This window comes from Triturus cristatus, chromosome 7 (genome assembly GCF_964204655.1).
Source record: "Triturus cristatus chromosome 7, aTriCri1.1, whole genome shotgun sequence".
NCBI lineage: Eukaryota > Metazoa > Chordata > Amphibia > Caudata > Salamandridae > Triturus > Triturus cristatus.
This window is the reverse complement of record NC_140590.1, coordinates 1,423,900,006-1,423,911,019: the sequence shown is the minus strand read 5'-3', so window position 1 is coordinate 1,423,911,019 and position 11,014 is coordinate 1,423,900,006. Positions and strand designations below refer to the sequence as shown.

The following is an 11,014-nucleotide window of genomic DNA, read 5'->3' as shown; positions in this document are numbered from 1 at the left end:
CCACCACCTAAGAGCTAAAATGTGCGATATCTAATACTGTCTTGAACCTCATTGTATTCTATCACCAGAGGCTGGCGACCGGAATGCACATTTGTTAACTTTTGCATGAGAAGTCTGGAAGATACAAATGCACACTTGTGAAAACCGGGGTGGATGTCCCTTGCACTATAAGTTCACTATGATGTCATGCCACATATGACCGCTGACTGCAGCGACAACATAGCAGGAGCGTGTAGTTTGTCACAGCTTGAGTAGCAGGCATGTGGGAGGAATCACGACTATACCCATGCGTCACCCTCTTGACACAAAGTAGCTCATAACGCTACTGTGACTTACTGTAGGCAACTTTCCAAGGCAAATCATTATTTGCACTGCAAAGTAATCGCCCTCATAACCCTTCATGCAGGGTTTGCGTCCCTTTCGAGAGGCAAACCCGACGCAAAGTGTTAGTAAATTTCCATCAAAGTTTGGTTCTTGTTGAATCTTGAAATTATGCAGCAGATAGTTGTGCCTGTGGCAAGTGCGGTTGGTATACAACGTTTGGGGAAACGCTGCAACTGCAAAATTTAATGAATCTAGTAGCCCCCCGCCCCCGTACACGCACAGATTAATTATATAAACTGTACCCCGAATATGCTTTCATACTGTGTTATGTTTCTATTGTGGTCGTCTTGGGCCACTGTAGAACGGTCTGAATAACTAGTGGTTGGTTCAAACGTTATACGAATAAATCCTCGAAATGTATAAATAAATAATAAATAACTGCAATGTCATTTCGACAACTCACGGGAGGGATCAATTCGAAAGAAAAGTGGGGAGGACATTGTCGGTGTTAGCCACTAGATGGTGGAGTTGCAAAGGCTCTTCGGTGCTGTGAGTTCAGCAGTGGTGCGTGGGACTGTGGGGACTGTTCTTGTTCTGAGCTCTGATGCCATCTGCGGGCGGCAGGAGGAGATAGTAAGTCATAGGTGGCCTGCGTTTCTCTCGGTTGGGTTTTAGCTGTTCGGACCGTCAGGACTGCTGCACAGAGGGCGGAACCATGACACCCAGTTAGGCTGCCGGAACCGCCCAGCAGACCACCTGCGCAGCGGAAGAACCCGAAGACCGAGGCGGGAGGAAGGAAGCGCAGCCCCGGGGGCTGTATGCCATCTGAGAGGGCAGGAAATGACTGGCGCTGAGACCTGCTCGTGGCGTCGCCTGGAGCTGAGCGGCAGAGGGAGCGGTGCCCTGCTCTAGGGACTGTGCCAGTGGGGCATGGAGGAGCGGACTCTGACGACAGAAGAAGCTGAGCCGGGTGTGCGTCACCTGGGTGGTATGGGCGAGGTACAGCCGCAGCAAGGGAGGGGAGAGGGCAATGGAGAAGATGAGAGACCCCTACTGTCCCTCCGCAGGGGGGCAGTGCCCCCTGCGTCTCTGTATGACGAGAAGCTCCACGCGGAGGGGTGCAAGGGGCAAGGAGAACAGGTGCAGCACAGCTCAAGGGTGGAGGGGGAGGAGGGAGGACAACAGGTGCTACAGGGTTCAATGGTGGAGGGGCCGCTGCAGCAGGAGGGAGTAGAACATGTGCAGCACAGCTCACGGGTGCAGGGGCACCTGCAGCAGGAGAGAGTAGAACAGGTGCAGCACAGCTCAAGGGTGGATGGGCAGCTGCAGCAGGAGGGAGGAGAACAGGTGAAGCATAGCTCAAGGATGGAGGGGCAGCTGCAGCAGGAGGGAGTAGAACAAGTGCAGCACGGCTCAAGAGTGGGGGGGCAGCTGCAGCAGGAAGGAGTAGAACATGTGCAGCACGACACAAGGGTGAAGGGGCAGCAGCAGGAGGGAGGAGAACAAGTGCAGCACGACTCAAGGGTGGCAGGGCAGCAGGAGGGGGTAGAACAGGTGCAGCACGACCTAAGGGTGGAGGGGCAGCAGCAGGAGGGAGGAGAACAGGTGCAGCAGGACTCAAGGGTGGCGGGGCAGCAGGAGGGCGTAGAACAGGTGCAGCACGGCTCAAGGGTGGAGGAGCAGCTGCAGCAGGAGGGAGGAGAACAGGTGCAGCACAGCTCAAGGATGGAGGAGCAGCTGCAGCAGGAGGGAGGAGAACAGGCGCAGCACGACTCAAGGGTGGCGGGGCAGCAGGAGGGAGGAGAACAGCCGCTGCAGGGTTCAAGGGTGGAAGGGCAATTGCAGCAGGAGGGAGTAGAACGGGTGCAGCATGGCTCAAGGGTGGAGGGGCAGCTGCAGCAGGAGGGAGTAGAACGGGTGCAGCATGGCTCAAGGGTGGAGGGGCAGCTGCAGCAGGAGGGAGGAGAACAGGTGCTGCAGGGTTCAAGGGTGGAGGGGCAGCTGCAGCAGGAGGGAGTAGAACGGGTGCAGCACGGCTCAAGGGTGGAGGGGCAGCTGCAGCAGGAGGGAGGAGAACAGGTGCTGCAGGGTTCAAGGGTGGAGGGGCAGCTGCAGCAGGAGGGAGTAGAACGGGTGCAGCACGGCTCAAGGGTGGATGGGCAACTGCAGCAGGAGGGAGGAGAACTGGTGCGGCAGGGTTCAAGGGTGGAGGGGCATCTGCAGCAGGGTACTGGAGAACAGGTGCTGCAGGGCTCAAGGGTGAAAAGGGAGGTGCAGCCGGGCACTGCAGAGCACGTGCAGCAGGACTTAGAGATGGAAGGGCAGCTGCAGCAGGAGGTCGGGGTGCAGGAGCAGCAGGGCTTAGAGACGAAGAGGATCCTGCACCCGGAGTCGGAGGGGCGAGTTCTGCAGAACAAATATCTCGGGACAGAAGACGCACAGGAGACACTCGGGTTAGAAAAGCAAACCCCGTCCAGGCGTCGGATCTCCCCTCCCCGCTTCCCCCCTTTTTCAACCTGTTATGCTCTGCTACCTCAAATCACCACTGACAACTTCTGTTGGGTGCCTGAAAAGGTCGCAGTTTTATTCATAACACAAAAACTTTATACAATCGTAACGCATTGTTCAAGGTCATGTACATAATGCCTGGTTAATCTTGTCCCAGCTCTGTCAATGCACAAATCCCTCCCTTCCGCTGCTGAAACTGATGCAGGCGGAAGCGTGTTTGTAGCGAGGCCGCCTGCGTGGAGGTGCAGCCGGGCGGCTCGCTGTAGGAGTCCTGGAAATGGCGCGCTGGCGAGAGGCTGCCTTCGTTGCAGCGAGGTTGGTGTAGGCCCTGGTATCGTCGTCCCCGGGGGTCCTTCGGTGCTGTTTGCCCTTCCCGCTGCCTGCGTTGCTCCGCTCTACCGCTGCTGACGCTTCTCGCTCGGGGACTCAGCAAGGCTCGCTGAAGCGTGGGCTGTCCGTCCTACGCGCCGAGCCCTCGAACTTCCTTTGGCGCCAAAACCCGGTCACCGCTGCCGCCGCTGCTTCCAGAGTCGATCCCGCGCCGTCTTCTTTACTCGCCCTTGGCCCGGGGGGGGGAATTGTGGCGACCTGCCCTGGTGGCCCCCTTTTATTCCCCCCCCTGGCCCACGAGCGCGCCCCCTGATTGGGGGGGGGCTCGCTCCTGCCTTCGGGGCCAATCCTGGCACCCGTCGGCCTAGCCCTTCATTTACATACCCGTGGGGGTGGCCGGGGGAGGGGCGCCGCCCCCGGACGGCGTTTTGCCCGGGCCCCTATCGGGTCCGGCTTCGCCTACCCGGCCCGGGCTCTAAGGCATCCCAGCGTAGAGGAGGGGGACGTAAAGAAGCCCGGAACGGAGGGACAGCTGTATGCTACGATAAAAGCGGCGCTAGAGCTGGAAGCGCTGAAGAGGCCGCAGAGCACCCATGGGACAGACGAAGAAGGACAAGGAAACCCCGTGCACGGGGCCAAGGTGCAGGATGACACCCTGCGGGAGCTGACGGGCTTGCGGAATGAATCCAGTCACGTGACCTACTTCCTGACGAGTGACAGCATCCCAGAGGTAAGCATGAGGTCAGTGGGTACCACACCTCCTAACGCTCAAGGCCCAGCCCGGAGGGAGGGAGGAGGGGATTGCTGCTTTTCAGAAAGGTGCAGCAGCAGTGAGCTAAACGCTCGTCGCTGACCTCTGCTGTTATCGTTTGTTCCCGAGTTCAAGTCCAATAAAACCAGTCTAGCCCTCCGTTGCTAAAGAACTGTTGAACTGAGTAATAAGAAGACCTGTTACTAACAGCGCATCGAATAATCAAAAATGTAGTACGATGCCCTGTAGTGGAAACATTTTTTATTATGAAATAATTGGGGCAGGGGCGCTGCAGAACAATTGGCCACTTTGTTCAGGACAGGTATAGCTGAGCAGGAAATGCGAGGTCTGTACCGGAAAGGGAAGAATGGACGCCTTTACTTGTTTTATACTTTCAGATTGTGTTTCTTCGTAATCTAGAGAAGATCTATTTGTTAGCTACAGGTTCATTCGCAATAACGAACTGTTCATTGTTTTGAACCCGGGAGTGCTACAGTGTGAGCTCCGCATGAAATAACAACATAAAATATGTTGCTGCATCTGCCAGTGTGACTTATATACACTTCATATCAGCAGCCTAGTCTAATGATCTAGACCTGTATAATAATGTAATAATGCATGGAGTTTTTCGTTTTTTTAAAATTGCTTATAGTTATTATCTTGGATATGTCAATACATTTGGAAAGCACACTATTGTTTATTTTCATGTTAAATTAAATGTTTTGTATGTTTGCAATATATTTCATTAAGAATATTTTAAAAGAAAATTGTAAAGTCTTTATATCAAAACGTTACTGCTCCATTGCTCTCTAGTAAAATATATCATAATTTCACCACAGGTTACTGGTTATCCTGTGCCCAGTGGACAGCAGGTCTTGTTGGTATTCAAGCCTGTGACGTGTAGGCCACAAACTGGCTTCCCTAACTTTTATTCTTGAGATCATATACATAGACTTTTATAGCCTATATTTTATATTTCACCTTTTTAGAAAGCTCTATTTATTTTATTGTTTAAATGAGATGATTGTACGCATGTTTTGACTTTAATGTATTGTACTTTTATGATCTTCTGGCCGAAATAAAGTAAAGAAAAGGACTTCTCTAACTGATGCTTAACCCATGGAACAATTTTAGCAGTGTCAAGATTATGTGATATTTATCCGCTTGGTTCCACTCTGCGGAGCACGGTGACACAGTTTCTTCCACGCGGATATGGCCTGAGTGATTGAAGCATTCTTTGGGCCTGGTTCACAAAGATAAACTTACACTGTTGTGTAAGTTTACACTTGCTGTAGTAACTTTACTACTGTTTTGGTATTCACAAACCATGTGTGTAATTTTACTACTAGTAACTTTGAGTGTAATTTTACTTCTAGTATAAATACTAGTAGTAACATTACACTCGCAGTGTGTGAATACCAGAACAGTAGTAAAATTAGCTAAACTTACACCACTGTGTAAGTTTACACATGCTGTAGAAATGTACTTCTGTATTGGTATTTTGGGGAGTGCTCTTTATTGACAGTGGTGGGCAGAAGAGTTGGGTCTTTGGAAATGAGATACTCGTACTGATTGATTGAGGCTACTGATAGTCACTGTCTGTTTCACTGGGTGTACATGGATAACCTTGTTGTTGGAAATTAGGTTCCTGGTTGAAAGAGGAATACGTCCTGGTCAAGCAGTAACCACAATCCTAGTACAAGCACACCCTAAATTAACCTATGCTCACCCTTTGGTAGCTTGGCACAGAACGGATAGGCTTAATTTTATGGCCAATGTGTAAAGTATTTGTGCAACACTTCAACCATGAAAACAGTGAAAACACCAAACAAAAAGATTACATACCAGGTTAGAAAAATAGAGCTTAATTTTATAAATAAAACAAGACCAAAATGACATAAATCCAATTAATAGAACCAGAGTTATGAATTTTTAAAGAATACACTGTAAAGCAGCACTTAGAAGTATAAAGTGCCAATCAGGGATATCTGGTTGTGCTCGACCAGGTCAAATCCAAAAGTTCAGGCCAACTTCAGGAGCAGGAGTCAGATACATTCCCAGATTAGTCCTACTGAAATTTTACGCTGTCAGGTTTTGTGCCAAGAGTCCCGTTCGTGGGGGAGAAGTTCGCTGGAAGCAAACAGAGCATCGCTGGTGATGGTGAGCAGGGCGCAAAGAGAAGGCCGGTCTTCGCAGACTGATAGGCTGGGGCCTTATGGTGACGATCCACACCGGCGGACAATGCATGCTGTGCGAAGAGACCAACTTGTGGTGGCTCGTGCTGATTCTCTTTGTGAGCGGCACGGGTCCATGGTGAACAGGCCAATTCGTGTTCATGAAGAGCCCAAAAGCTTGACTTTTGGAGCTTAAAAACACTTTCAAGGATCTAAGACCTGAGAAGCACCTCTTGGGGGTCAGGAGCTTGTTGAAGATGGGGCTAGGAGCAGTGGGGAGCCTGTTATGTCCCTGAGGCTCAGATCAGGTGGCCAGTAGACTAGCTCTTTGAGTCCCTCTGGGGCACTGGGTTCAGGATGGGTTCCAGGTCTAGTTCTTCCTCTCAAGGCAAGTGTGCAGCAGGCTCCCTCTTCTTCGTTTCTAATTTCTTCTGACAAATGCGCATGCGCGGACGCCCGCGCATGCGCATTTCTTGCGCGCATGCGCATTTGCCAGAAGAAATTAGAAACGAGAAAGAGGGAGCCCCGGAGACGCCGCGCTTAAGGTAAGTCGCTTTACTTTAATTTATTTTTCATTGCTGATATTATTAAAAGGGGGGCAGGCGGGAGGTGGGTGGCGGGTGGCAGGCAGCTACGCTTCGCCCTCGGCGTGTGCGTAGCGCTGCCCTGCTTCGCCTACTTCGGAAAGTGCGAAGCAGGCAGCACTACGTACACTACGTGGGCGAAGCGTAGTGCTACGCCCGGGGTTAGATAAAAGGCAATCCTCCTTTGGAGGTATTTTGCTCCCGAAGCATGGAGAGCCTTATGAGCCAAAGTCAAGGCCTTGAAAACTATCCGTTTCCGGATAGGCAGCCAATGAAGTGACTGCAAAAGACCGGATGCTCTGGCTCGCCTATGTAGGCCAAAAATGGCCCGCGCGGCCGAGTTCTGGACCACCTGCAATCGTTGCAGGAGATATTCCGGTAGGCCAAGATATAGGATGTTGGAGTAGTCCAGTCTTGAACCAATTAAGGCCTGCACCGTCGTCTTCCTATGATCTTCTGACAGCAAGGGAAGAAACTTAGAGAGCATCCTAAGGAGGCCAAAACATGTTCCCGTAAGACCAAGAATCTGAGATCTTAACGTCAGGCCATTATCAATCCTGATCCCCAAATTCTTAGCTAGCTGGGACGAACACGCTGGAGGAAACATATTAACAGGCCACCACTCCTGCCAGTCTGGGTCAGATGAGCATCCGAAGAAGAGTACCTCAGATTTATCTGAGTTGCACTTGAGGCTGTTAAGCTGGAACCATTTAAAAACAGCCCCAAGGCACTCGCGGATACTCTCTCCATCAAAATCCTCTCCTTTCCTGCACGAAAAGAGGAGCTGTGTATCGTCGGCATAGGAGACGATCTGGGCCCCAAAAGACTCCGCCAATGCCGCCAAAGGGGTCATAAAGATGTTGAAAAGAGTCGGGCTCAACACAGAGCCCTGCGGAACTCCAACTCCCAAATGCGGCATCACGGCAGAGCTGGGTGAGACCCAGACCGTTTGTCGACGGCCAGCCAAGAATGATCTGAACCAGCTGAACACCGTCCCCCTCAGACCGATCTCATAAAGTCTGGAGAGGAGACCCTCGTGTGGGACGGTGTCAAAAGCCACTGACAAATCAAGCATTACAAGCATAGCTTTGCCCCCCGAGTCCAGTACCTCTTTATTGGTTTCCGACACCTCCAAAAGCGCCGTCTCGGTGCTTAAATTGGGGCGGAAGCCAGATTGAGTAGGGTGCAGCAAATTGTGCGATTCCAAAAAATTGGAGAGCACAATGTGAACATGCTTCTCCAAGATCTTAGCCAGCGCAGGGAGAAGAGAGATGGGCCTATAGTTGGCCAAAACCTCAGAATCCAGGCCGGGCTTCTTAAGAAGGGGGATAACCATCGGCTGCTTCCAGGTCTGCGTGACCACCCCCCGACTCAAGGAGAGATTCAAAAGTGGGTTCGCCAATGGATTTACAACTTCAGCCATTTTCGCCAAGAATTTGGCCGGGCATGGGTCAAGAGGCGACCCAGATTTAAGATTGGCCATAAGTGCTAATGACGAAAAAACTGAAATTGGCGGAAAATCTGCCAGGACTGGGCCCAAAGGGGCCGACGGAACTGAGCTGTCCTCAGAGCTGGGAGGAACTTCAGCCACCCTCAAGGGAAAGGAGTCCTGGATCAATTTAATCTTGGTGGTAAAAAAATTGGCATGGGCAGAAACCCACGACTCAGAAGGAGCGAGCGGAGTTGTATTAAGTCGCGGGACCGTAAATTCCCTAACAATCGAGAAAATCTCCTTAAAGGAGTTAGAGGCAGCCTCTATCCTCCTTGCCAAGTAGCCTTTTTTTTCAAGGAGGATATCCCGGTGGTATGCTTTAACCACTGTCTTATAGACAAGCCTGGCTGCGGGATCATACTGTGACCGCCAAGCCCTTTCAGCCACCTTGCACTGCCGCCGAGAAGCCGGCAGTGCTTCAGTAAACCAGGGGGCCGAGACCCACTTAGATATTAATCGGGGGGCCATCTCAGGGTCTAGATCATTCAGCCTATCCGTTAGCCACACCTGCAGGGACTCTAAATCTCTCTCCAGGTCACCCGTAAGAGGGCAGGGATGATCAAAAGATGCCTGAGCTAACATTTCAGGAGTCACCCGATGATACGTCCTAAGGGTGCATCGCAGCTGCCTAGGGGCAATGCTCGATGGATTCATTGTGCCCAGTACATAAAATTTGGCCAGCCTATGGTCCGACCAGAGCACCGGCAAAAGTGACAGCACCACAATGGGGGACGTGGAAAAGACCTGATCCAAGGTATGATCCTTGTCATGCGTAGGACCAGAGAGATAGGGGGCAAGACCTAGGGGGGCCGTGACAACAAACAATTTGGTCGTGTCAGGGTCCAGTCCCTCACCCATGTGAAAATTAAAATCACCGGCAAATACACAGTGCTCAGCTCTCAGAACCAGCGCCGCAATTACCGACTGGAGCTCATCAAAGAAGGATCCAGCCGGTCCAGGGGGCCTATAAACTAAAAGCCCTTTAAGAGATTGCTGAGGCGCCAATGCTATCGAGAAAGCAAGGGATTCAGATCCTGTGATGGCATCCATGGGAATGATAGAGCATGCAACGAGTTTACTCACTACCAGTGCCACGCCCCCACCCCTCCCCTCCAATCTATCTTGCCTAAAGATGTTGTAATCTGGGGGAATAGCTGTAGCTATGTCGGGATTAGAGGAATCTCCTAGCCATGTCTCTGTCAACATCAGACATAACGGTTTTTCTGTGGCCAGGAGATCATAGATATCCTGAGCATGTCTGTGCACTGATCTGGTATTTAAAAGCAGGCAGAGATGCTTCACACTGTCCACCTCCCTATTTGGTATAGTGGGTGGAGCATTGCTAGGGAACCAACCACAACCAGGACATCGTCTCTTACCCCTGTATCGGCCGGGAAAGACTTTGCGACAGGCACTGGAGGCCTTTTGCAAGGACCGAAGCTCAAGTGACGTATAACAAACCATAGTAACGCCAGGAGCCGGTATTCGTAATGATTCAACCCCGGCCGCCGCTCCGTACGCCTCCGAGACGCTGACGAGCGCAGACGGGCAGGACTCTGGCACGACTCCGGCGCAGGGAGGGCGCTTCCGCTGCGCGTAACCGCTGCGCGCTTAGAGGGCTGGCTTAAATAAGGTGGCAGCGAATAGCCAGCACCGCAAGGACGCTAAAGATGGCGCCCAAAAGCCTCCCGACAGCTCCCAATCTAAAATGGCCGCCAATTCCCCAGTGATCGGACCCCCAGGATAGGACCCGCTCTAGCAGCGGTGGAGCAACAATATTAGGGTGCAGGTAAGAGGGTAAGAGGGCAGCCCCCCCGCAATAAAAACAGGGGAAAAAGAAATAAACTCAACGAAAATACGAAACTCGGTAATTTTAAAATGTTAAATATACAAAGCGCGCCTTCAACAGAACAGACACACAAGTCCACTGCACGCTGATAGCCAGGATATCTTGTCAGGATATGTAAAACTTAAAAGTACATGTCCTGCCTTTTAAATACATTGCACACTGCCCTCTGGGTTGTCCAGGGCCTACCTTATGGGTGACATATATGTATAAAGGAAAGGTTTAGGCCTAGCAAAAGGTTCATTTTGCCAGGTCAACATGGTATTTCAAACTGCACGCACAGGCTCTGGCAGGCCTGAGACATGGTTAAAGCGAATGATGCAGGCACTCTAGTAACATTTAGTTTGCAGGCCCTGGGTACAGGTAGTGCACTTTCCTAGAGGCTTATAAGTAAATTAAATATGCGAATTGGGTATGAACCAACGTTACCATGTTTAGGGGAGAAAGCACAAGCACTTTAGCTCTGGTCAGCAGTGATAAAGTGCACAGAGTCCTAGTACCAGCAAAACGAGGTCAGAAAAGTGGGGAGGCAGCCAAAAAGTTGGGGGGAAGACCACCCTAAGGCTGTCCAGTCTAACATTTGTTTAAAATAGTAAAGCTCAGCAATCCATAATCTACTTCCTCCCAAAGTAGTCTCAAGGTATTGCAGACGTTGTAGTCTGGGAAAATGGGCTTTTGGTTGATCTTCTGTGGGGATCCCTGATGCTGCCACACTTAAAGAGGGCCTTAAGAACATGATGAACAAGGTCTATTGTCATTACAATACCAGGATTTGTGCTAAACGGTGCTTCAGAAGGTGATTCCTAAATCAACAACATGCTTAGAATGTTGTCTGTTTGCTGCAGTAGTGAGAATGGAGGCAATTGCATGTATCTGTATTCATATAGCCCTTTCTACCCCTGGTGAGGTGGCGCAGTCTTGTGCAGAAGGGTAGCAAGCTTCTACATCAGACATGCTTCATTTAAACGGTGTTGGATGTAGAGTGGTCTGTGTGGGCTTGTTTCT

The 11,014-nt window shown here is 51.1% G+C and overlaps 1 protein-coding gene across 1 annotated transcript in view; it reads left to right on the top strand.

Moving 5' to 3' along the window:
• Positions 1–1,013: 1,013 nt before the first annotated feature.
• The window catches only part of BCAS4 (breast carcinoma amplified sequence 4), a 1,043,638-nt gene continuing 1,033,637 nt past the window's right edge, over positions 1,014–11,014 (top strand). Inside the window, exons 1-3 of the mRNA XM_085614557.1 lie at positions 1,014–1,509; positions 1,618–2,795; positions 3,643–3,892. Of these exons, the coding sequence (XP_085470683.1) occupies positions 1,255–1,509; positions 1,618–2,795; positions 3,643–3,892 (1,683 nt within the window). The 5' untranslated portion in view covers positions 1,014–1,254. The remainder of the gene's footprint in view (positions 1,510–1,617; positions 2,796–3,642; positions 3,893–11,014) is intronic.